At 36.8% G+C, this 27,099-nt stretch overlaps 2 protein-coding genes and 4 long non-coding RNA genes across 8 annotated transcripts; 2 read left to right on the top strand and 4 right to left on the bottom strand.

Annotated features, from left to right (window-relative positions):
* Nucleotides 1–4,436: 4,436 nt before the first annotated feature.
* On the bottom strand, nt 4,437–7,187 carry LOC141399768 (uncharacterized). Its single transcript, XR_012411941.1, has 2 exons — nt 6,614–7,187; nt 4,437–5,997 (listed from the first exon to the last, which is right to left on the bottom strand). It is a non-coding gene; the product is annotated as an uncharacterized lncRNA (long non-coding RNA).
* Nucleotides 7,188–7,365: 178 nt separating this feature from the next.
* Nucleotides 7,366–8,810, top strand: LOC141399750 (uncharacterized). Its single transcript, XR_012411929.1, has 2 exons — nt 7,366–7,601; nt 7,669–8,810. It is a non-coding gene; the product is annotated as an uncharacterized lncRNA (long non-coding RNA).
* Nucleotides 7,572–18,202, bottom strand: LOC141399749 (uncharacterized). Of its 3 annotated transcripts, XM_073979016.1 has the most exons (5): nt 18,099–18,196; nt 17,787–18,012; nt 17,531–17,723; nt 8,117–8,294; nt 7,572–8,052 (listed from the first exon to the last, which is right to left on the bottom strand). In XM_073979016.1, the coding sequence occupies exons 3-5, from the start codon at nt 17,596–17,598 to the stop codon at nt 7,918–7,920; spliced, it is 381 nt and encodes a 126-aa protein (XP_073835117.1). In that variant the 5' UTR covers nt 17,599–17,723; nt 17,787–18,012; nt 18,099–18,196; the 3' UTR covers nt 7,572–7,917. The 3 variants fall into 3 exon arrangements, with proteins under 3 accessions (XP_073835117.1, XP_073835116.1, XP_073835115.1); XM_073979015.1 differs by having other exon boundaries at nt 17,787–18,186; XM_073979014.1 differs by having other exon boundaries at nt 7,918–8,052; nt 17,812–18,202.
* Nucleotides 18,203–18,624: 422 nt separating this feature from the next.
* LOC141399751 (uncharacterized) lies at nt 18,625–20,073 on the top strand. The gene is made up of 2 exons (XR_012411930.1): nt 18,625–18,864; nt 18,932–20,073. It is a non-coding gene; the product is annotated as an uncharacterized lncRNA (long non-coding RNA).
* LOC141399752 (uncharacterized) lies at nt 18,835–21,717 on the bottom strand. Its single transcript, XR_012411931.1, has 2 exons — nt 19,380–21,717; nt 18,835–19,315 (listed from the first exon to the last, which is right to left on the bottom strand). It is a non-coding gene; the product is annotated as an uncharacterized lncRNA (long non-coding RNA).
* Nucleotides 21,718–24,910: 3,193 nt separating this feature from the next.
* RpL35 (Ribosomal protein L35) lies at nt 24,911–25,671 on the bottom strand. Its single transcript, XM_073979049.1, has 3 exons — nt 25,546–25,671; nt 25,253–25,389; nt 24,911–25,194 (listed from the first exon to the last, which is right to left on the bottom strand). Exons 1-3 carry the CDS (start codon nt 25,546–25,548, stop codon nt 24,963–24,965), a joined length of 372 nt encoding a protein of 123 aa, XP_073835150.1. The 5' UTR covers nt 25,549–25,671; the 3' UTR covers nt 24,911–24,962.
* Nucleotides 25,672–27,099: the final 1,428 nt, after the last annotated feature.

Below are 27,099 nucleotides of genomic sequence, written 5' to 3' on the forward strand. Positions count from 1 at the left end.
TTTTTCAAATGGAATGATTGATTTTAATAGTATCGTTTAATGGAATTCAAAATTGTTTTTTTTTTTCATGCAATAAAATGTACATAATGCAATTTATAACGTTTAAAAATATGTCTTTCACTGAGATCATGTAGATCTCACAATATAAGGAAATAAAGGGGGAACGATAACTGGGGTAGGTAGGTACGGGGCAACCGAACTTGTGGAGTTGCTATGGTGGACCTGATGTCCAGTGGGAGGGCTGATCCTCGTCATAATACCAGATGAGGTACGACTTCTTTACATTTTGGTAAGTGTGGTGCTGATCCTTTTTATTTTTTTCCTGTAGTCTCCGTTTCTCTTTTGGGCCGTTTATCATTATCATTTTCCTTCTTTTTATCTAGACTGGCATGATGTATTTTTCTAGTGCTTGTCTTATAGGATAGAGTGTCGCAAAGAACCCCACCATCCGGCGAGCGTTAGCCGTGTGACACGCCACCATGCCAGCACAGCGACACCTACCCACAAAATAGACCATCATGGTTTTCATTTTCGACCCAGGACAGGACACTTAAATCCTAAAAAAAGGGATAAAATAAATTAAGTAATAAAATATCAAAACTGAGATTTTCCATACACAAATAAAAAGACTAAGATAAATTAAAGCGAACGCAACTAAACATTAAACAAAGTTAACCAAGATTAAAACTAAATTAACAATATTGAAATAAGCAGCCGCAACTCCTGGTACCACACCCAACACCCATCCAATCCATCGTGGGAGGCGCAGGATTCATGGCATGTCCAGCCCGGCTTGCCTTTTGGTATAATTCCCACACTCACACTTATACTGCTCCACTCAGACAGACAGATGTATGACCAGCTTATAGTTACATTCCGGGTAGCATAAAAAGATAAAAAAGAAGGAAAATATTAGTGAGAAGAGGGTAACAAGTGTTTAGTTTTTTTGCATGTTCCTACCTTTAGCAGCTTATTGGGTAGATAATCCTTGTACTCGTGTTTGAGCTCAGACTAGGGTTATAGGGACGTCAGTGGTAATCTCGACGCTCAGAGTGGGAGTGTCATCTACATTTGTTGTCCTTTCTGAAACTAGAAAAAAAGGAAGAGAATTTAATGTATATATATATAAAATTTACTCCTGGAATATAATTAGATGCTAAATACGTACATTACGACTACTTACCTTACAAATACTCACCTTACGAAAACGCATACTTACCTTGGGGAATACTCCCGATCCATCGCCAGTACCTCTGCTCGGGAAAGCCGCAGATCGTTACCTCATGCAGTCCTCACCTAAAAAGAAGGAAGAAGAAGCATAAAATTAGTTGTTTAAATATACATATTGATTTTTTTTGAATTTTGATTTAATAGTAGTTTAGCGTTGCAATTATGAATCGTCTCGGTAACGTAAAATGAAAGGATTCACAATAAGAATGATATTTTTGTAACTGAAAATGGAAGTTAATAAAAACTATTGTAATGTTTATTGAAATTTTGTGATTTTTCATAATGGCTAACTAAGAGAATTCAAAGGTAAGAAAACTTAGACGAAAACAGGTGGTGTAAAGTAGGGGTATTCCAATATGAGTAGGGGAATGGGAATACCATGGTGGGGTGGGATTTCCCCGGCGTTATTATCAACTAACCAGCGCCATGAAACTAATCATAACCAATAATCAAGTCTGTTTACATTCTCGTACGACATTGTTGCCATAAACTTTTGTATTATTATCCAACCTGGCAATAGAAAATGGTTTTTTGTCCACTCTGCTGAGAAGCTCGTTCACCAGCAAGAACTGCGGCCCCAAAGGCTGAGCTAACGTCCGGGTAAATAACGACTTGCCAGCAATCGCGGTGAACAGTTTCTTGCTCCACAAGCAGAGGTCCCTTAGGACAGGACACTTACGCAGCCTAGAGCACAAGGAAAAACATTTTACTGTTTTTTAATGCGTTTTTGTCACACTTAAACCACTATTACTTAGCCATTTGTTAACCGATTTTAAAAATCTATGGCTTGTTCGAAAGGCATTACTCTCCCCTTTATAATGAAATACAGAGTTTGCGAATCGGTAGTGGAAAAAAGAAGTAATGTCCGTTTAAAGTTGAAAATCCAAGAAAACCCATTTTCACTACATTTAACGTTATAAAATGAAAAACCGAAGTGACCCAAAGAAACCAAAGGGATTTCCGTCTTCTGTGGACTCCCGCAAAACCGAATTTATGCATTAGAACCCCTGCAAATTTTCACTGTAGCACAGTTATTAAAATATATTGGAAAATAACCATTATATATACAATCTTTACAACTTTTATTCATTTTCGTAATATAACCTTCGGGTTTTTTAAATCAGACGACTAACGTTCTATTGAAAACGTGTTAGTCTCCTCAACGACACGACAACGATCACACAAACGTACATACATATATGCCAAATTATTGCAATGTTATTCCATTTTCCGAAATGCCTTTTCTTGAATAGGATCGTTATTTTTGAACGTAGAAGCTTGAAATTTTTCAAGGGCACGTGTTTTATTTTTAGATTCAATCAAAAGCGTATTTTATTTATTTATTTATTTTTTTTTTTTTGAGATACCTCTTCGGAAATTTATGGTGACGATATGTAATAACACGCAAAAATATGTAATAATTGAGAAAAATATCCGAATTTATCTTTTTGATTTTTTTTAAATATGCAAAATACGAGTTCTAGCGATCATTAGGAATAAGTAAAACTAGCGATATACTCGTTAAACCCCTAGCTAAAATTACTCCGTATCAACATACAATTTTTAAATTCGTTACAAACTTAAAAAGTTCCGATTACTTTATACACAAAAATTATTTTTGCCTACTAATTAAAAAAATGCTTACACCAATTCGCACATTCTGAAGAAAATGAGCTTATTAGAACAACATCACACATCGCTGACTCCATTCACTTAAAAATTCATAAATCAATGCACGGTTGTTGAATTAAGTGAGTTGTGCTTTTGCTAATCTAATTCAAAAACCGCGAATTCAATGCAAATAGGCATTTTGTATTACAAAACAAAATTACAGCTCCCAAAAGTATGCTATAATAATTTGGTGTAACTAATTTCGAATTTCGAAATTTCAGCTCCCATGGTTTGCTCTTCCCACGTCGTTTAGAATATGGAAAACGTGGGAATGGGAAATTTCGCTCCCATGGGAAACAGTTCCCATGGGAATGTTCAGAATAGGGCTGAATGTATACTTCTTTCCCATGGGAACAAATTCCCAATTCGAACTTCATTCAGAATGAGGGGAAATGGGAAAAAAAACTCCCACAAAATTTTGTTCAGAATACGAAAATGGGAATGGGAAAAAATTCCCAACTCCCAAGCGTTCAGAATAGGGCTGATAGTTTTTACATAATTGCCATAAACGAACAATTAATATTAAATTTTCTACAATTTTGGTTTTTGCAATGCATTTGTTGTCTAACTGTATGTGTTAAGGTATATGATTATTTTTTTAAGAAAGATATATAAGATTATGTACGTAGTTTCTTAAATTCAACAAGGAGAAGGCGGAGGGGATCGTTGTTTGCATAATTAGCTGTAAAATAATGGATTTGAAGAAGCGAGTAATTCGGGTTGGTCTAATTGGGACATTCAAACTGATTCTGTCTAATAAAATCTCAGAAGTTATTATGCCGTGAATAATGTTTACAACAAAAATAAAACTCAGCATAGCATTGATTGATGACTTTTTAATGTTGGCAACTTCTTATCTATGTTCATATGTATGTGGGTAAAGATTGTGGATTCCATCCACGACCTCTCAGGCAAAACAAAAAAAAAAAAACTGTTTTTGGACAGATTCAATGACATTAGAATGAATAGAGTATTCATGGTTCCATAGAATATCGACCCATACTCCAGACTTGAACGAACAAAGGATATATACAATTGCTTTGTAACTAAGATATCTAAGATAGGGAATTCTTGACAAATCCAAGAATTTTATACGCTTTAGACATGATTAAAGAGATGTGATCCTTGAAGTCCAATATGTGGTCTGAAAGAATAAAAAGGTCCTAAATGGAATCTGTTTGTTGAACTTTAAAGCAATTCAAACAAGTAAGAACGGCGTTAAGTTCGGCCGGGCCGAACTTGTAATACCGTACACCACAAGTTGGAATATTTTATAACTCTTGGAAGACTAAATAACGAATTTCAGCCATTTCGGTGGGATATTGACGTCACAATCTTCAGTATTACGAAAATCGGGAGGTACCGTTCTAAGGGGGCTATATCGAAACGTGGACCTATACCGACGAATTTTATGGGTCGATTCCGTATTGAGACGCGAGTCATGTCGCGTCGTCTATCGTCTCTGTGATAAAATTTATAAAATCTACTACATAAAGCGATAGAAAAAAATCGTCGATAAAAAGTTATCGGTGATGTTGCGGAGCGTTTTTTGTTTTCTTCTTCTTTATTTGCAAATCCGTTATCCGGATATAAGCGATCATACAATATTATTATACATGTGTTATGCTATTTTATTTTATATTATACAGGCATAAACAGCTCTCTATTTTTTGCCGCCGAAATCATGCTTCTTTCATCATGGCAGCCTGTCCAATCTTGTATGTTTTTCAGCCAGTTCAATTCTCTCCTGCCTCTTCCTCTTTTTCCTTCTACATTGCCCTTTATGATGGTTTGCAGGAATTTATACTTTTCATTTCTCATCAGATGTCCCAAATATGCAATTTTCCGAGTTTGGCATGTCGCAGCAATTGTCTATCTAAACCCATTCTGCGTAAAACGTCCTGGTTTGTTACATGATCAGTCCATGGTATCTTTAAAATCCTTCGGTTGACCCATATCTCGAAGGATTCAAGTTTTTTCTCATCTGCAATTTTGATGGTCCATGTCTCAACTGCGTAAAGTAGTACGGACCAGATATAGCATTTTACGAATCTGACTTTTGTTGAGAGGCTTATATCGTGATTTGTAAAGACTGTTTTGTATTTTAAAAATGCATCTCTGGCCATCTCTATACGACGTTTGATTTCCTTGGAAGAGTCCCATTTTTCATTTAACAATTCTCCAAGGTATGTGAAATTAGTGACTCGCTCAATATTTTTATTATTAATTTTTAGTATGGTGTGATAGTGGTCATTTTTCTTACTCACAACCATGTATTTTGTTTTTTTAATGTTTATTTTTAGGCCATTTGCTTCGCTCACCCTTGTAAGTTTATCTACGAGCCTTTGTAAACCAGGTAGACTGCTAGCTACTATTACGGTATCATCTGCATATCGTATATTATTTATGGTTCGTCCATTTATTTTTATACCTATTCTTTCATTTTCCACGGCTTCATTAAATATTTTTTGGGAATAGATGTTGAAAAGCATAGTAGACAATATGCACCCCTGTCTTACTCCTTTTGATATAATAATTTCGTCTGTAGTTTCGCCATTTATCTCAATCCGCGCAGTTTGACTCCAGTATAAGTTTTTAATGCATCTTATTTTCTTTTCCCCAACTCCAATATCTTTCAGTATATATATTAGCTTGTCGTGTTGAACTGTGTCCAATGCCTTTACATAATCTATGAAGCAAAGGAAAACATCTTTCTGGACATCTCTGCACTTCTGCACCAGTATCTGCATGGAGAGTAAAGCCTCTCTCGTCCCCATGCCCTCTTTGAATCCAAATTGTGGTTCTCCCATAGCCTTTTCACATATGGGGTATATTCTTGTGTGTATTATTCTTAGAAAAATTTTTAGGATGTGGCACATGAGGCTAATCAGTCTGTACTCACTGCAATTCTTTGCATGCATCTTCGGTATTGCTATAAAGGTCGATAATAACCAGTCATGTGGGTACTGGCCTGTATCATATACATCATTAAAGAGTTTTACTAATATTTGTATATTGCGTCCATCTATTAGCTTCAACACTTCGGAAGTTTTGATTTGAATAAATTAGAAAGTTGTACACAAAAGTTATAGTTTTCTAAAATGTTAAGCTCAGTGGAACTATCTCTTATGTTACACGCTGAAACTTTCATACGAAACTTTCCCATTATTTTGGCGTTCTTAGGTCGAGTTCCCCATTACAGTAATTTCATAAAATTACTTTTGTATGGAACTCGATCTATGAACGCCAAAATAATGGAAAAGTTTCGTATGAAAGTTTTAGCGTCTAACATAAGAGTATTTTTTGATGATAGTGAAGAACATATACTTAGCGTAGCATCTATCAGACGACACTTAAGAGATAAATCTAATCCTTTAAGGTGTGAACAGAATGAAATACGCCGCTTTTTTCACGCTCAGTTTCATGTCAAAGATTAAAGGCCAAGTACTACCTAATTCAAATGCTGCCTCATTCATTTGAATTAGGTTGTACTTGGCCTTTAGTCATTTACATGAAACTGAGCGTGATAAAGCGGGGTATTTCATTGTGTTTCTACCTTTAGAATTGCCATCAGTACTGTGTGTTTGTTTGATTTCCAAAATTCATCAAAATAATTGCTAATTTTTTAGGTTTAAAGCCTATTTTCGGCTTCCAAAAGACGCTGTTTAATTTTATATAGTAGAGGCATTAAAAAATGACTTTAAAAACATACAGATCAACAGCAATACAGCCACTCCTTAAAGTGTGTGCTGCTTTTGTTGCAGGCCACATGCTCATGTTAGCAGCACAACAACAACAATATCTGACCGGCCTCTTGCTGGCAGGTGGGGGGCACGTTTGTTCAGTCACTATAATAGTTTATAAAATTTTTTTTAAGTTCCTTCATCCATGCCTTATGAGGATTGTATTCAGTCAATCCCAGTTTATAAATTACTGAATATATTGGGGAGGGTTGATTAGAATTAATATTCGGCTGGTACAAAAAAAAATGTATTTCAGCTAATTGTTGGCGTGCTTGCTCTAGTTGGTGGTGTGTGAAAAATGTGTATATGGTCTGATAGGGATCGCTACGTCGAAAAATGACAACATGCAGGGTTGATTTTTTGGGAGTAGGAAGTGTTCGGAGTTTAGACAGTAGTGTTGGTAAGCGGGAATTTAGGTAGTAAGGTTGGTGTAAATGCGCCATAAATAAGAAAAATTAACGCACATGTAAACGGTTCGAATTTATCTTCCAAATATGATTAAATTTGGGTAAAAACGAGCAAATCAGATAAAAATGTGCCATGGGCTAGGATGAATAGTGGTGAGAGGTAATATTCGCAGGATGATGAGAGGAAAATAGTCCGAATGGGAAGATTATATTTGAATGTTAGACTGGTTGAGTTCGTTACATTTTAATATTAAATTTATTACCAGCTGATGAGACAGTCACAATAGTAAGTCATCAATTCCACGTGAATAGATGGAAATTGACAGATAAGAAGAATAGCCTACAAAGAAAATTGAAAATTATGAAGGAAAATGGTGTTTTGTGGAAAATTAGCGTCTGGCGGGAGTGCTAGATTGAGGGCTATATAAGGAGGTGAACAAAGGAAAAACCAAAAATCATAGTAAAGACGTTACCCGAGTCAATATAACGCCCAGACGGCAGTGAATCAAAAAGATAAACATTTTGTTCGTTACTTTTATTTTAAAATATTGTAAGTTAAATTAGTGGTGATGTGATGAAAGTAGGTTGTAAAATGTGTGGTCTATGTGCTTTAATAGATACTTTCCGACTGTATACTGGCTGGCCCGGAATTTGTTGGAAGCTGGAAGTTTTTGGTGGCACACAACGGCAAGATATCCACAGTTTTTCTTGGTGGCCGATTGGCGGAAGAGAAAGCAGCGGTGCTGGTGGCAGGCAAAAATTTTTGGAGCCCGTGGAAATCATTTTGTTGGCTGAAATAGGAGCTTTTCTTGGCCATAATTGCATTTTAAAGACATTTTCGGTATCTGGGCGGATTTGGCCGATCATTACGTGAAGCGGGTGCGTCTCCTTTTTGTCTCCAATCGCTGCTCTAGCAAAGACGTATATATATAAAGATCCGGCCGCATTTTAATGGGTTTTGAGGCGTTTAAAATTTCGCCATCCGAAACGTATGTTGCAAGCTGCGAGAAACAAGAATATAAAGTCAATCAAATTTATGAATATACCAGGTAAAAGGTATCTTACCGTTGTGTTTGTCTTTTTGTACGTATTTGATGCTGTTTTTGTACATATTTTATGTGCTGTTTTGTACGAATTTTTATATGCTGTATGTGGCATTTTTGTTATTTGCACCCTTTGCCTTTGCAATTTCGGTGCGTAACGTATATTAAGGAAATTACCAAGAAATCGAGCCTGCAGAGATCTGAAAGTAACAGAAAGGAGTTTAAAATTATTATTCATATAATATTAAAAATCATTCTATATAAAAATCATATTGCTTTGTGTAAATTTTTATGGGTCATAAGTTAATCTTTATATTGTAAGGGAAAAATACCAGGAGTAGTTTAACAAAAGGCTGAGTGTGTTGTAAGAGGATTATCTCGTATCCTTGTTGAGTTGATTTTTGTGCCGATAGGTTTGGCGGCAAAATACCCAGTTAAGAGAGCTCTTTTAGGTGGTAGAGTAAAGGTCAAAAGGCGCGATTTTTGAGCGCGAAAATACAAGGTGAAGGTTTAATGCTTTTCTTCCACGGAGGATTGAAGCCATTTTTATTTGAGTAGAGAAATCCAGGTATTATTCTTACCTATTATTCTATTTCATATTTTTGTTTGTTATTTTTACGCGATCTATTATGAGGAAATTATTAGAAATCTTAAATGTTTAATAGATTTAATTATTTGCCCAATAAATCAATATGTGTTAGTATTTAAATTTTAAATAATAATGTGTTGCTAATTTTGTGTCATTTGGGGGATGTTGGCGTGAAGTAAGAGTGTGATTGGAGAAGTGTGGTTTGTGGGGGTCCAGAGGAAATCAAGGTAAGGACATTCTGGACCCAGGTAGGGTGGGCTAGTGCGGGATCACTCCAGCAAGATCCCGGCGTGAAGTTTCCCTTTGTATGGTTTTAAGACGAAGTAAAAGTAATAGAATGTACCCCCTCTTTCGACGTTAGTGTGCTGGGTTCGGTTGGCGGGTTGAGTTCCCTAGCCCTGAGGAGTCCTCACAGTCGGTCAGTTGGCCTAATCGAACGCCGAGGTAACGCACACATAACAGAGATGGCGCCCAAACGAAAAGAAAGATTAATTTACCTAGTACCACTAGACAAAATGGCGATTTATTAATGGCCTTTGTAAACAGTGATATTAGGGAAGTGATTCTGTGCAATAACACCAACGCACATAGCCATAGAATGCTAGTAGATTTGAAATATACAAAAGAAAGTAGTTTTGTGTTTGATTATCAGTGGTATAGGATTGCATCTGAACTTAGAAAGATGGTTACGAAGTGCAATATTATACCTAAGGAATTTAAATAATTACTTTCTCCATTTTCAAGTAGGGTTAAATCAATAACTCGTAATTCCGACTTGGAATATAACGAATTTGTATTGAGATGCCTGTGTTTTTTTTTTCAATGTAATTTTAGAAATAGCCTAAAAATGATTTTAGACATATGCAAATATAAATTTCCAGTTAAAATCAATAGCGGTTTCAGATTATTGGAGTCTGCAAAAATCAGAATATTGAATAATATGCCATGAGCTTTTAATCAATATAAAATGATAAACATGTCATGGTCACTGGAGTTAGTATATACAAATCGTTAATTTGCGAGAAAAAACGTTTTGGAAACTTCTATGCGTCTCATTAGAGAGCACTATTTTGAAATAACTATAAAATACCACACACACACACTGCTTCTGAAAAAAGCAATATCCCCCACAAATTTATGTTGTAATTGTCGTATGTAAAAATAAAATTGTGTTAATATTTGTCGTTAGTAAATGTGTAGAATAATGTTTATATATTGAACTGTGCAGGTAAAACAGAGTAATATACTTTTCTGAATAAATTACGAACTATTTTGGGAGATTCGTCTAGTAACGAAATAGGCCATTGTTCACATAGGTCATGAGCTACAATACCCGCAGTAGTAAAAAGAATAAGAGAGGTAGACCCGAATCCTTTGACTTAAATAGATCGACTTACTATCCTGGTTTTCAAAAACAAAGAAGAATGACCGAAAATAATAATATGAATGCGTTCCAATTTATCGATCTGGCTGATTCAATAATGCGGCGAGATCAAAACATTGGTCAGGTATCCGCAACAGGGGTTAATCAAAATAATAACGAACCAACAGGTTCAATAACATCCGATTTGCATGGACTGGTTCAAGATGAAGCCGCCTCTGTCCAAAAGTCTTTAGAAGATAAAGTTAAGAAAATGGTCGAAACTGAAATATCTGATGTTAAAAAAATGATCGAGTCGTTGGCAAAGGGAATGAAAGAACTCTCCACTGTAGTACACGCCTCAACGGCAGCGCAACAGTCCAAAAATAATACTTCAAATTGTAATTCCAACAATGTTGTTAATGATATATCCGCTAACAACGAGAATTTTATGCGTAGTGTAAACACACAGCCAAATAGACAAATTCCAAGTGCCGATCAAACACCACCATGTAGCCAGTTAAATTTCCCAATGCCAACTGTCAATTATGAACCATTAAAAATACGCGTTGATAAGTTAGGTTTAAATTTCAGCGGTGACCCAAGGGAACTGAGAGTCAACGATTTCATCAAACGATTGGAGATAATGCGAGCCCAGTATAATATTCCGTGGGCTGAGGTTTTGAGAGATTTCTCTTTCCTAGTTTCAGGTCCGGCGAGAGAATGGTATTGGCTGCATAGACAAAATTCAATATATAATGATTGGGAAGGGTTAAAGGAAGCCCTCCTAAGCCAGTATCAGTCCCCTAAGTCTAAGTTCGATATACTTAGGGATTTGTTGGAACGAAAACAGCGGCATAATGAGAGTGTTAATGACTATTTTCTTGAGATGGGGATCTTGCGCTCTAGATTGTTACAACCGATTTATGACCATGAGATGGTAAAGATCTTGAGAGGGAATATTCGTGAAGACATCAAAAGGCATGTGTACCAAATGTCGATTTCGACAGTTGAACAATTGCGAATTGAATGTATAGAAGCGGAGCGTAACTTCCCCAGGCGCGAAAATAGGCCAATGCCCGTTCCACAAAGGCCCATAAGGCAAGTAAATGAGATCTACGAGGAAGTGTATGAAAATCCTACTGAGGTACCAGAGGCAGATGTTGAAGAAAATGTGTCGGCTATACGACTGCCAAACCAACCCAGAACTCCCATAGTATGTTGGAATTGTCGTGAAAGTGGCCATGTGTTCATGGATTGTCCGGCAGAATTTCGAAAACTTTTCTGCTATAGGTGTGGCAAAGCAGACACCGTCACTCCAAAATGTCCTGTGTGTCAACAGGGAAACTTGAGAAGGGGTGTGGAGAAGACAGGGGAGACACACCCTGCAGCAAACCCTGTGAACCAAAAGAAATAGAACCCAAAATAGTCCAAATTAGAAGTAGTAAGAAAAATAATATAGTTAAGGATAGTGTTAAGATAAATATTGAAAATTTTACGGCAGCCCAGAGGCATCAAGTTCCACTCGAACAAAGGCAATTAAATTACGAAAGGGTGAGAGAGAAAATCTTCAACTCAGAGATAAACGTAGTACCCAAGAAAATTGCCAAGTTAAGGGAAAAGTCTAAGTTATGGCGACAACAGAAAAGACATTTGGTAGATTCGATATCGAAGGCAACTAAATGTACCACTGATCCGAGAGTTTTTGCTGAAGTCCTCATTCAAGGAAAAGCCCTATATGGACTCCTAGACACCGGTGCATCAGTGAGTATATTGGGTGTAAATTGTCGAGAACTTGTCGAGGAGTTAGATATTCCAGTAATATCCATGTCTAATAAGGTCACAACCGCTGGGGGTACGCAATACTTTATCGTGGGTAAAATAAAAACGATGATAAAGTATCAGAACCAGGAAAAAGAAATAACTTTGTTTTTATGTCCCCAATTGGAACAGGAACTTTATCTGGGTATTGATTTTTGGAAACTATTCCAACTGGCCCCAGATGTACTTGGCGTGGCCGAAATAAATGTGGAACAAGTTATTAACGACTTGGCTGATTCGAGTTCTGAGTATAAACTTAACCCACATACGTTATCCCCAGATGAAGAGAAACGGCTGAAGGAAGTTGTGGATAAATTCATGACATTCGAAAAACATGGTTTAGGCTGTACCAGCGTGGAAAAACATTCCATCAAACTTATAGAGGGTGCTGTACCGGTCAAGGACCGCCATTACCCGATGTCTCCAGCGGTTCAAGACATCACGTATCAGGAAGTTGACCATATGTTAGCCCTTAAGGTGATTGAAGAGAGTGAGAGCCCGTGGAGCAATCGGACAACGATAGTGAGGAAGCCCGGGAAAAACCGCTTCTGTTTGGATGCCCGAAAGTTAAATAAGCTCACGGTAAAGGACGCGTACCCGCTGCAAAACATTGAGGGAATACTAAGTCGAATAGACGAAACATATTATATAAGCAGCGTGGATCTTAAATACGCGTTCTGGCAGATCGAGATGGACGAAGATAGCAAGTCGTATACCGCTTTTACGGTCCCAGGTCGTCCATTGTACCAATTCCGCGTGATGCCGTTTGGATTGTGCAATGCTGCACAGAGATTATGCCGACTGATGGACAAAGTCATTCCCCAACGACTGAAGGAGAATGTCTTTGTGTACCTGGACGACTTGCTGATCATTTCAAGCGACTTCGACGAGCATCTTCGTCTATTAACCGAGGTGGCCGAATGCCTTAAACGAGCAAATTTAACTATCGGGTTGACAAAATCGAAGTTCTGTTTCCAACAGTTAAAGTATTTAGGGTTTATCATTGGTGGCGGTGTATTGCGGACCGACCCCGACAAGGTCGAAGCAATTAAGAAAATCAGAGTCCCTAAAAATGCCAGAGAAGTCAGGAGTTTTCTTGGTACTGTGGGGTGGTACCGAAGATTCATTAAGGACTTCGCGTCTCTTTCGGCTCCCCTCACGGATACCCTCAAGAAATCGCCTAAGTTTCAAATATCGGAAAAAGCAAAAGAGGCTTTTGAAGACCTGAAGAAGGCCTTGACCTCCGCTCCAGTTCTACGTCACGCTGATTTCTCCAAACCTTTCTTCATCCAATGCGACGCATCGGAATATGGCATCGGTGCTGTTCTGTTTCAGCTGAATAGCGAAGGACATGAACACCCGATTGCTTTCTACTCCAAGAAACTAAACAAGTGTCAGAGAAATTACAGCGTGACGGAGAAGGAGTGTCTGGCTGCGGTGATGGCAATCCAAAGGTTCCGCCCCTATGTGGAGCTCATGGAATTTACGGTGATCACTGATCACGCGAGTTTGCAATGGCTGATGAACCTAAAAGATCTTAGTGGTCGTTTAGCTCGTTGGTCATTGCAACTCCAGGGATTCAACTTCAAGATTGAGCACCGCAAGGGGAAGGACAACGTGGTTGCCGACATGCTGTCCCGCTTGCCCACGGTCGACGAAATAAATGTGAATCAGGTCTTGGAATTTGAGACAACGGAGTTCGATAGCGAATCTTATAAGGAACTGCTCGATACAGTGGCCAATAACATAGAGAACCTCCCCGACCTGAAAATAGTGGATAACATGGTGTTTAAAAAGAGTCACACGTCTTATGATCCGGATACCCAAGAGTTCCAGTGGAAACTATGGGTCCCGGAGTCATTAACCCATGTTTTGATTGAGCAAGCCCACGATAAGACCACGTCTGCTCATGGAGGAATATCGAAAACCCTATATCGTCTAAGGGAGAAATATTACTGGCCACAAATGGCAACACAGGTCAGAAAATATGTCTCCAGTTGCACTGTGTGTAAGGAGACTAAGCCCACCAATGAGAGGACACAACCCCTAATAGGAAATGAAGTCGTGACTTTACTTCCATTTCAGAAACTCTACATTGACTTCTTGGGAAAGTATCCGCGCTCGAAAAGTGGCAACGCGTTCATTTTTATAGTTGTTGACCACTTCAGCAAATTTACTTTCCTGAAAGCAATGCGAGAGGCCACTGCGTCAAATGTAGTAAAATTCATGGTTGAGGATATTTTTCGAAAGTTTGGTGTACCCGAGACGATACATTCTGACAACGGGGCACAATTCATATCAAAAACGTTCAAAGATATGATTGAAACGTACGGGATAAATCATATCCAAACTGCTCCATATGCCCCGCAGTCGAATGCATCCGAACGGGTCAACCAGTCAGTGCTATCAGCCATAAGGGCCTATCTCGAGAATGACCACAGGGACTGGGACCTGTACCTCACAGACATTGAGTGCGCCTTGCGAACTTCGATCCATAGTGCAACTGGTGTTACTCCATTTTTTGCCTTATTTGGTCACAGTATGTATACCCATGGATCAGATTATAAGTTGGCTAGGAAGTTGCTTTCCATGACAGACCATGATATCAGGCACGTAGATAGAAACGATAGAATGGAAATAATACGGAACAAAATCCGCCAGAATATGCATCAGGCATATGAGCAAAGTGCCAAGAGATATAACGCAAGGGCACGTATGGTTACTTTCGCTCCCGGTCAAGAGGTATACAAAAGAAATTACTCCCTCAGCGACTTTGGAAAAAATTATAATGCCAAATTTGCTCGTAAGTTTATCAAGTGCCGTATATTAAAGCCTGTAGGCAATAATATGTACTCCCTAGAAGATTTAAATGGAAAGCCAATAGGGGTATGCCATGCAAAAGACCTTAAACGATGAAGTGTCTCCTTAAGGGTTTAAAACATCTATGCCCTACTAAGGGGTAGTTTACACTATATGACATTGATAGATAGTGGAAACTACCTCTAAGTTGGAAGTAATGTCATCCCTAAACAACTTTAATACTTTTATCTTGGGGACAAAATATCACGAAAACGCATATATTAAACATATATTGATGTTAAAACTATTTGATGTGACAAGGATCAACTTACGTCTGGATTTGTCATAGGCCTTGGGAACAACCAAGTCACATTTATAGAAGGTAGAAGTGACAATCAGCTGTATTTTTACTTTTTCTTGTAAATTTGGGTTTCACAATGTAATAGGGTCTACTCATGACATTTGAAACCTCGAACTTTGCTACCGAAAATATTTCTGTTAATCATAAAAAAAAGAGTTCTGAATTCGCGTTTCAATTATGTTGTTCGACAGGCGAACAACGTACACGAATTAACCCGTTTCCACGACACCATTCGTAATTATCAGAAACATAAACAAAATTTCCTTAATTTTTCTTTCCTTGTATTCACGAAAATTTGAACCAGAAACACATAAAATATACATGGAATGAACAGGAAAAGTAATAGACTTTCCTTTAAAAGTTTCTTCATTATTTAACTAAACACGTTTCATTCATTTTTTTTCTATAAACTCTGAATAATTTTGCATTTTTAATATATTTTTATATGTTTCTATTTTCAAAATTAAAGAGAGACATGTCATAAATGTTCGTGAATACAGACTTTCAGTTACTTGTTTCTGATTTTTTTACGCGATTGTGGAACTAATGGACAAGGAATGGTGTGGAGCTAAGAAGGAAACACGACCTTCTGCATCTATATAAAATGTTTAGTTCATTAAATTTCCTTCATCTGTTTCCGTTTCCTAAAATTTTTGTTTTCAACAAATTTTTAATTTTGAATTTAAACATGTCATAATTGAGTATTTCGATAAATTCCCTCATTTGTGAGTGATGGGACATATTTATTCGTCGTTCAGAGAGTATTTCTACTCGAACAACGGAGTAAAATCGTCGTTCACAGAATTGTGTATTGGGAAATAAGTAATATCGTGGAAACGGCACAAAATTTGTTCCATTTTAGATAATTTTCAAAACTTATTTATCTTTTCCCTAAATTTTTTTTTGAACTACCCTATTACACAATATTTACCGGTGACAACGATTTTCAATAACAATGTTGTCTTTGTAAATCGTTTAGTGTAGTAATCCATGCATATACCGTCTATAAATTTGCCTTGTTGGGAATAACCATACCATCAAGCAACAACCTTATTGTTACCAATCAAAATAACTTTACCCAATTTCAAATCAATGGTTTATTTAAGTCAGGTAACCCAACCTTTACACATGCCAGAGACAGTGCGAAAAATTCAGTACATACACAATATTTTACTACCACAATTACATTTTTTTGAATTGTCGACTCCACTGTCACTACATTTTTCATACCAGTAAAATTTTGAACTCCATGTACATGTTTGTTTCTTTTAAGAATACAAAGATTTAACGCATATCTTCAAAATGGTTATGAAACACAAATAATACATCTCGGTAGCTGCAATATAGTAGTGGTGAATGAAGACATAATTTTGATGTTTTTCATGAAAATATAGGTTGACAAATAATTTCCCCTCTGGGATTATCCAATAGTGAAAAGACGGCAATACCAGATTCATTATGTTTAGGATTGAAAACAATCTTTTTAAAACGAAATAAAACAAAAATAATAAAATAGGTTGTGGATTGTGTTTTAAATCTGAAAAATAATGCAATTTTGTGTGTTAAATGCGGCTTAAAATAATTTTTGAAATTGAACTTGCACTGGCCTGTGTAAACACACAAGAAAAATGCATGCCAGTCGAACACTTTGTCGGCAATTTCGAGTACAATACATGTACTCAATTGGCACCAATGTACTGGCATGGGTAACTGCAGCGTAAGGGAAACTTTTTCATATAAATAGAGAAATGACAGTCAGCTATATTCATTTAATTCTACCCTATATTGCGAAACAGGTCGGATGCAAAGTCAGGGTAAATTGCCCTGCATCAAAGGCTATGCAATATTAAGCATAAATATGCCAAAATAGAAATCATTATAGTCTTATGTCAGACTATGATAATTATCTTTGAAAACGTTTTTCTATTTTCTTCCAAATTTTCATTGACACACATATTTGAAATCATTTGAAAATTTTGATATTTTCATTGCTTTGTATTGGGTTGAGTGTTACGAATATAAACACAAAGAATAATTTCAGATTACAGAACCTTGTGTACCGAGTTTCACCCCCTTCACACCTCTTGCCTATAAACTCATTTTCATGTTATTGAACATTTTCAGAGTAATCGGAACAAAAGTCGGACGATACGTCCGATGTCTGATCAGAAATCGTTAAAATATATTCACGGAAGTGGTATGAAGGGATTGACATAAATTCGGAACAAGAGGTCGGTGCGACATCGTAACGAAATCTGAAGAAAATCCTTGGGAAATTCGGAAAGGAAATTTCCTTCTGACATTCGTTCCGAAATCGGTACAACTTATGAACTATTTCCACTCCCAAACAAATCGTTTAGAAATCTGAACGACGTTGCTTCCGAAATTGTTCAGACGTGTCTGACATCCGACATTCGGTTTGCTGGGTGTAAACTCAAACACACACACATACACATTTATGTTCTAAGAACAACATACAGACACCATGGCTACTAGTGGGGTGTACCTGTCGAGGACGACGTATATATTTTGCAGGCAAGATGCAAGTTGGTTCCATTCCCACTCCATAAACATAAATGGTAATTGGGGAATAATCCATATGCGATGCGCGGCACACTTTCATGAGAAAACAGCAAGACATCAAAAAACATCCATGGCAGCAAACACCATCAACCGCTCTTCACCATTGTCAACGCCACCTAATTCAAAATATATACATACATTAATTAGATAGGAAAACAAATCGACAACAGTATACATACCCTACCATTTTCCACCAGTACCTACCATATGCCCGGCATGAGACGATCAGGGAGTGGGAGTTCCCCACGTGCAGATGTCTTCAATGGCCATGCACATCAACTTCGTCTGGTTTTCCTTGCCGAATTTGAAGTTTTGTTGCAGGCCACATGCTCATGTTAGCAGCACAACAACAACAATATCTGACCGGCCTCTTGCTGGCAGGTGGGGGGCACGTTTGTTCAGTCACTATAATAGTTTATAAAATTTTTTTTAAGTTCCTTCATCCATGCCTTATGAGGATTGTATTCAGTCAATCCCAGTTTATAAATTACTGAATATATTGGGGAGGGTTGATTAGAATTAATATTCGGCTGGTACAAAAAAAAATGTATTTCAGCTAATTGTTGGCGTGCTTGCTCTAGTTGGTGGTGTGTGAAAAATGTGTATATGGTCTGATAGGGATCGCTACGTCGAAAAATGACAACATGCAGGGTTGATTTTTTGGGAGTAGGAAGTGTTCGGAGTTTAGACAGTAGTGTTGGTAAGCGGGAATTTAGGTAGTAAGGTTGGTGTAAATGCGCCATAAATAAGAAAAATTAACGCACATGTAAACGGTTCGAATTTATCTTCCAAATATGATTAAATTTGGGTAAAAACGAGCAAATCAGATAAAAATGTGCCATGGGCTAGGATGAATAGTGGTGAGAGGTAATATTCGCAGGATGATGAGAGGAAAATAGTCCGAATGGGAAGATTATATTTGAATGTTAGACTGGTTGAGTTCGTTACATTTTAATATTAAATTTATTACCAGCTGATGAGACAGTCACAATAGTAAGTCATCAATTCCACGTGAATAGATGGAAATTGACAGATAAGAAGAATAGCCTACAAAGAAAATTGAAAATTATGAAGGAAAATGGTGTTTTGTGGAAAATTAGCGTCTGGCGGGAGTGCTAGATTGAGGGCTATATAAGGAGGTGAACAAAGGAAAAACCAAAAATCATAGTAAAGACGTTACCCGAGTCAATATAACGCCCAGACGGCAGTGAATCAAAAAGATAAACATTTTGTTCGTTACTTTTATTTTAAAATATTGTAAGTTAAATTAGTGGTGATGTGATGAAAGTAGGTTGTAAAATGTGTGGTCTATGTGCTTTAATAGATACTTTCCGACTGTATACTGGCTGGCCCGGAATTTGTTGGAAGCTGGAAGTTTTTGGTGGCACACAACGGCAAGATATCCACAGTTTTTCTTGGTGGCCGATTGGCGGAAGAGAAAGCAGCGGTGCTGGTGGCAGGCAAAAATTTTTGGAGCCCGTGGAAATCATTTTGTTGGCTGAAATAGGAGCTTTTCTTGGCCATAATTGCATTTTAAAGACATTTTCGGTATCTGGGCGGATTTGGCCGATCATTACGTGAAGCGGGTGCGTCTCCTTTTTGTCTCCAATCGCTGCTCTAGCAAAGACGTATATATATAAAGATCCGGCCGCATTTTAATGGGTTTTGAGGCGTTTAAAATTTCGCCATCCGAAACGTATGTTGCAAGCTGCGAGAAACAAGAATATAAAGTCAATCAAATTTATGAATATACCAGGTAAAAGGTATCTTACCGTTGTGTTTGTCTTTTTGTACGTATTTGATGCTGTTTTTGTACATATTTTATGTGCTGTTTTGTACGAATTTTTATATGCTGTATGTGGCATTTTTGTTATTTGCACCCTTTGCCTTTGCAATTTCGGTGCGTAACGTATATTAAGGAAATTACCAAGAAATCGAGCCTGCAGAGATCTGAAAGTAACAGAAAGGAGTTTAAAATTATTATTCATATAATATTAAAAATCATTCTATATAAAAATCATATTGCTTTGTGTAAATTTTTATGGGTCATAAGTTAATCTTTATATTGTAAGGGAAAAATACCAGGAGTAGTTTAACAAAAGGCTGAGTGTGTTGTAAGAGGATTATCTCGTATCCTTGTTGAGTTGATTTTTGTGCCGATAGGTTTGGCGGCAAAATACCCAGTTAAGAGAGCTCTTTTAGGTGGTAGAGTAAAGGTCAAAAGGCGCGATTTTTGAGCGCGAAAATACAAGGTGAAGGTTTAATGCTTTTCTTCCACGGAGGATTGAAGCCATTTTTATTTGAGTAGAGAAATCCAGGTATTATTCTTACCTATTATTCTATTTCATATTTTTGTTTGTTATTTTTACGCGATCTATTATGAGGAAATTATTAGAAATCTTAAATGTTTAATAGATTTAATTATTTGCCCAATAAATCAATATGTGTTAGTATTTAAATTTTAAATAATAATGTGTTGCTAATTTTGTGTCATTTGGGGGATGTTGGCGTGAAGTAAGAGTGTGATTGGAGAAGTGTGGTTTGTGGGGGTCCAGAGGAAATCAAGGTAAGGACATTCTGGACCCAGGTAGGGTGGGCTAGTGCGGGATCACTCCAGCAAGATCCCGGCGTGAAGTTTCCCTTTGTATGGTTTTAAGACGAAGTAAAAGTAATAGAATGTACCCCCTCTTTCGACGTTAGTGTGCTGGGTTCGGTTGGCGGGTTGAGTTCCCTAGCCCTGAGGAGTCCTCACAGTCGGTCAGTTGGCCTAATCGAACGCCGAGGTAACGCACACATAACACTTTAAGTTTTTTTGCAGAAGGAAGCTTTCAAAAATCCCTGGCAATGACTTTAACCTCGGGATGGATCAAAAGCATTAAGTGGAGTTCTGGAGATAATAGAGGAAAAACTGTATAAAATTTGGATTGTTTCCAAATTAACAGAAGAGGAAAAGCGTCAAAATAAAAACTATTTTTATTCAAAAACGAATTTCCCGGGCGTTGTCGCTTGCATCGACGGAACACACGTGCATATAATGGGACCAAAGGAAGATGTTCGCCATTTATATCTGAATAGAAAAGGATATTTTAGTTTAAACGTTTTGTTGGCAAGTACGTTGTCAATTTCTACTTCATTTTGAGATTTTTCATTTTCTACCTCAGCATGTTGTCCAATTTCACTGTTATTATCATCCCGCACTTGCAGGATTTGTAATTTGCAGTAAGTCTGCTACCGCTTGCTCCATCGACGACAAAGATATTTTTTGTGATGGTCCACCTCCTGTAGCTGTAATGTTCTTATTTTGAGACATTTTTTTCTTTAGTTTGGATTTAAGTCCATACTCTGTGCCATTCATCTGGTGTACGCACAACTATTTAATTGCTCCGCAACATCCTTCCACACCTCATCAAAAGTGGCTTTAGTTTCGCCAAAAAGTCTGACTCCACGAGCTACGTTTGGGTGGACTTCCATTTTTTCAAGCAGCATTTCAAATTGCTGTTTTGTAGTAATTTGTACCATTATAAGTACTGAAACACCAAAAAACTTATAAATTATTAAATAAATTCAGTTAAAATAAATGAAAATGTTATTTATGTTTCAATTTTTCGTTTTTATTCGTTTGTAAAAATGCACGGCGACAGCTAATTTGTTGTCGCCGGAAAATGAACTTTATGGCGACAGAATTTGACGGCGTCGGGCGACTTTTGCCATACGTAATTGAAAAATTGCAACCAGCAACGCGACACGACTCGTGTCGCTATACGGAATCGACCCATTAGTGGGAAATGGGGCAATATGAAAGCGTGGACCTGTACAGACAAATTTCTGTCGAACAGTTTTATAATACATTGAAGACTAAATACCAAATTTCAATTCAATTTATTTCCATTTTATAATGCCCAGTCTTTCAACCTTAGGGCTGTATACTACATTTGAATTTAAAATAACGAATTGCATGACTTAAAATAGTAGTTTAAAATTAATAAGGAAATGGTGTTAAACTACTCCAATCAAAACAAAATACTATCATAATAAAGGGTAAAAAACATATAATTTGCATCTCCTCACAGAAAACTTTTGATTTAAAATGCATGAATTAAAACTATTCCAGGAAGGAGTGGGAGGGATGTTCAACTACTCCAATTTCAGCCATTTTGGTGGAATATTGAAGCCACAACCTTCAAAATACGAAAAATCAGGAGGTACCTTTCCATGGGGGCTATATGAAGGCGTGGACCTATACCGACAAATTTAAAGGGGAAGTTTGAGTACCCCCTACGAAGTCTAAATACCAATTTCAGCCATTTCTGTGGAATATTGAGAGCACAACGTCCAAGATACCGAAAATCGGGAGGTACCGTTCTATGGGAGCTATATCAAAACGTGGACCGATATATCCCAATTTCAATACCAAACATCCTGCAAGTTATACAAACTACTGTACATTTTGACTATCTATCTTTAAAATTGAGAGCTGTATCTTGATTTCAACAGACAGACAGACGGACAAGGTTAAATCGACATAGAATTTTATGCTGATCAATAATATATATACTTTACAGGGTCTCCGACGAATATTTCGATGTGTTACAAACGGAATGACAAATTTAATTATACCCTCCATATGGTGGAATGGTGGAGGGTATAAAAAATCAGGTATGTGATGGAAATCGGTTTCGAGCGCAAAACGTCTCAAAAACGACTGTAGGTGTGATGCATGTATTATAGCTGGCAAAAAATTGATGGCACTATCGATAGAATTTTCGGTTTTGTGGATGTGAAAAAGTAAGCCCGTGATCACCTGGACAAATTTTTCGGAAAGTAAATTGTATTTTTTATTAAATAGAAGCAATTGTTTTTCCTCCTTTATACTTTTTGTGAAGTATTTGTGCAAACTATCAACAAAAGCATGGACATTTCTGTCATTTTATTTCCAAATTAATGGTGATGACAAATTAACGATAATATCGATAGCTATCGATTTTTTGAAATGAAATATCGAAAATATCTAATGTTGGGAATATCGATAGTTTGCCAGCTCTAGCATGTACATTTTCCGATTTCGATTTGTTTTCGATATCGGTTTCATATTCCATTATAGCTCTGTTCCTTAACGTTCAAGAATCTTCAAGTTTTACCACTTTTTACTCGAAAAGCGTTCCTTTACTTCAGACACAATACAATTCATATGGGAGCAGTTTACAACTTTTGCTACTTTTGCTGGTTTTACCATTTTCAGAAGTAAAGGAACAGGCCATATGTTCTAAAGTGGGGTACACACGATCAGCTTTTCTCAAATAATCGGTTGCTTGCCAGTGTGGCCGTTCATTTTTGTTAGTCATCAGGCAACCACAAAATATTTTGTGGTTGCTGGACAGTTGGACAGTTATTGATAATTGCGAAAAATCGACAGTCAAAACTGATCGTGTGTACTAAAGACATATGTATGTACATTAAGTAATATGCACATTGTTCTATTGAGGAACAACAATTGGGGTGATTGGGTCCTCTTCCATTCCTGTTGCCATCCAACTTCAACTGCGCCTCCAAATTACGCCAAACTTGATTGAAGTCTTCCTTGCTTCATTAAAACACCACTACCACTATTGGCCACTTTTTAGCTATACTTTTTTTCTCTTTCTTGATTTTCATTTTTTAATGGCTGGGGAGCCAATTATACCAACACGCATTAAGAATTAGATTTTATAATTATTTCTACTCGGAATTTAATATTTTGTTAATACTATTTACTGGCCTTGAAGGCTTTTGTATTAGTATATGGATTGAATAAATAAATAAAAAACACGTATAAACATGTACAGTTGCCAAAAGCATTTCGAATTGTTTTTTATTTGTTACTTTCAACGTAAAACACAAATAAATGCAACAAATTATCATTACAAATGCAAAATAATCGTTTTCGTCGATTTTTTTCTATAAGAAATGTCCACATTTACATTTTTTTAACTCACCTTGATTTCTGTAGTGACATTTATGATAGCTACTTTTCTCACGAACGTGAGTTTTGTTCTCCCTTATGGTGTTTATAATAAGAGAGGAGGCGAGAGTGAGAAAACTCACGGTAAGATGATGCTTATGATTGGGCCGATTAAAAATATATTAAATTCTGAATATTCTGGGTAGTTAATAATAAATTTGGAACAACTCTAATTTAGTAAAAACCCTACGATTGTTTTGAAACATTTTCCAGATGTAGATATTGTTACGCTGATCACGGGTAATGTATAATTTTCTTGGGGGACGCACCCGGTTATTCCGAAAGTCCGGTTACAAAACCCAGGTTAGACCCGGCTCTACTGAATCGGTTGCTACAAAATGGAAAGCTTATGGATATACCTATCTAACAAGTGGTCATATGATGGGGTTATTTTCAAGTGTTCAGGCGATATGACCCAAAAACCGATTTTTGGATCCGGGGTTTTCCATAAAACCCCCAAAAAGTAGAAAATGGTCTCATTATGGCGCACTTCATCCTTTCCAAAATGGTGCTATATGTTGTAATATCTTCTCTGGTTCCAGAATCTTGACGACTCGGTTCTGTAGGGCTCATTTCTTTACATTATACATAGGTGTCTACGGAAAATTTTAAAGTTCTAAATGAACAAAATTTTCTGTTTAATTAGAAGGCCTTCGACCGGGTATTTAAGGATTTCTCCTATGGACAGGTGTAAATCTCGGGAACGGGAACAAAATCTTTTAAATTATAATTTTTTCTCAAATAGTCACATCGAAAAGCCGGGTTGTCAAGATTCTAAAGGCCATATCACTGGATCCATAGAAGATATTACAACATATAGCACAATTTTTAAAGGTGAAAGTGCGAGCTAAAATCTGGCTTTCGACGTTTTTACGGAAAAAATCGCGACCAAAAATCAGTTTTTGGGCTATATCTCGAACACCCCATCGTATGACTTGCTGGATAGGTATTTCCATAAGCTTTCCAATCTCAACCATTTTGTAGGAATCGGTTCAGTAGAGCCGGGTCTAACCTGGTTTTTGTACCCGGAGGGTCCGTCCCCCAAGAAAATTATACATTCCCGTGGATCAGCGCAACAATATCTTCCTTCCTCTTGAAAATGTTTCAAAAAAAAATCGGAGAGTTTTTACTTGTGTTAAGCTTATTAAAAAGCTTTATTACACCAGGAATCAGCCGCATTTTAATATTATTCCATTCCTCATTTTAATATTATTTTTTATATAAGCATTTGGTAGAGCTAATATTCCTCCATGCTCCATAAAGTTTCAATCCCTACATCCAGGATAAAATGCAAATGCAGTTGGATTTGATACAAATTAAGTGTTTATTTTTGTATAGTTGTTACCAAGTTTCACATTTAAGCTTTTACTGCGAACTTTCTTTGTGGATAGATAGACCTCTTACGGATTTCCTTAAGGGTCTTTCTATTGGCGTCTCTGGGAGACAAAGCTTTGCGGATAGCGCGAGTTCTTTTCTTTCTCAAGTCCAAAGGCTGGTACTTCTTGTTTTTGTACACTTTACGCAAATTCTCCTTTTGCTTCTGGTGCATAACAATGTAAACACGGGCGATAGCCTTGCGAACTACGCGACTGTAATAAAAACAAAACATAAATGACAAACACTACCACAAACGATATATTCACTTACATCTTAGACAGTTTGGAAGCAGCGCCTCCGGTAACTTTGGCCACACGCAAGACGAGGAGTTCATTTTTGAGCTCTTCTAGTTGTTTGGTGAGCTCCTTCTTGTCTTTTGTTCTCAAATCTGAGCACTTAACTTTGACCTGAAATTACACACACATCTTAATATTGCTTGTGAAAATATTTCTATAACATTACAGGAAAAGACTTTCACTTCTTCACATTACAGATTTTGTTTTATTTGAATTTGTGATTACATGGAATTAATAGAATTCTAGAAACAAAAACTTTAAACCAACCATTTTGTCTGCCTCTCACGCCAAAAAGAATTTTTGATGGTGCTTCCGTCAAAATTTGACAGTTGCCAATTCACACAATGCAGCTTTTATATATGTGAGCCAAATTGGCAGCACTGTTGGGCATCAATTTACTCTGCATTTTGAAAGAATAGACTAATAGTACGTTTACATTAACGAAATCCAGTGAATTCAAATGTCAAATCCAATGCATATATGCCTGGTATAATAAAGTAGAGGTAGGCCAGGTATGAAAATCACTGAAAAATGCTAACCTGCAGCCATGGCTTATGCCAAGTTTACACTTGCGCTCTAAAATCCACTGGATTTCACGAAATCCTGAAATACATCCCGGTGTTTACACTTATTTTTTGTTGATTTCAAACATATCACAATGATCAAGGTAGATGCATATGCGCAGCTGATCGAACATGAATTTTCAAAACAATTTGTTGCAAATTGAATTAGTCATCAAAAATATACGACAATATAGAACTTTACAACTTTATTTCGAAAATTTTCGTAAAATTATCTATATATCGTATTAATTGTGTATAGAACCCGTTCCCGTACTCCGAAGTCTAGCAAGACTTACACTTCTCTTTAAATAAAAATAGCGCCGAATAACGCCATATTCTCCTGTTTTCTGCCATACAATTTTGGCATAGTAGAAACTAGCAACATGTTCATTATCATCTAAATAAGATATCTGATACGTTGATTTGCTGCAGTTTTTGCAATTTCATTCCCTTATTTTTTAAGAAATTTGTATGTGGAAGCAATTTTAGACATTTCGCTCTTTTTTCTAACATTACCTGTTATTTATATACTATATCATACAAAACTGTAGAAATTATTTTCCATAATTTCACAAGCAGGCATTGATTTACATTTTCTAAACCTTTCAAAACTTAAAAAATTTTCACATAATTTTCATTATACGTTCATTGTTGTTTGGATTGTTGGATAGCGTAGAAGGGTCTACAATTGTAAGATTTTATAATTTAAACATTTTCATTTATTCGATTCGATTTATAAATTGCAACTTTATTTTAGTGAATAAACCTGACCAATAACAGATGTTTATCAAAGGCCCTTATGTGTTTTTCTTACGTTAACAACATTTTCTTTATTCAAATTGGAATAATTGGAATTTTTTCTCATCTTGGTTTGGAGAATTTGCAAGATATCAGAAGGATATTTCGGAATCATTTGTAATTGTCGGTCTTTCTTTGCCTGGTGAAAGACACAGCGAAGTATTGTCAGTCTTTCTTTGCCTAGTGAAAGACACAGCGAAATAAGTCAAACTTCAAGTTGCAGATTTTGTGCCGGATATTTTATTCAAGTCCAGAAGAGGAATTATTTCAATATTGTATGATTTTACGTAGTGGTAGAATTACGTCTGCCGAAATGCCGCTACATCGATCTCCGCAAAGACCAATGCATTTGGAACGGTCTGATGAATCAAATGCGGCTGATAATGACGAAATCGAACAAAGTACATCCAATGCAACATCGAGCGAACCAACGGCTTCGCAAACGACTAATATAACATTT

The sequence above is a fragment of the Musca autumnalis genome, unplaced genomic scaffold (genome assembly GCF_047663935.1).
Source record: "Musca autumnalis isolate F117 unplaced genomic scaffold, ASM4766393v1 scaffold_3, whole genome shotgun sequence".
Classification (NCBI taxonomy): Eukaryota; Metazoa; Arthropoda; class Insecta; order Diptera; family Muscidae; genus Musca; species Musca autumnalis.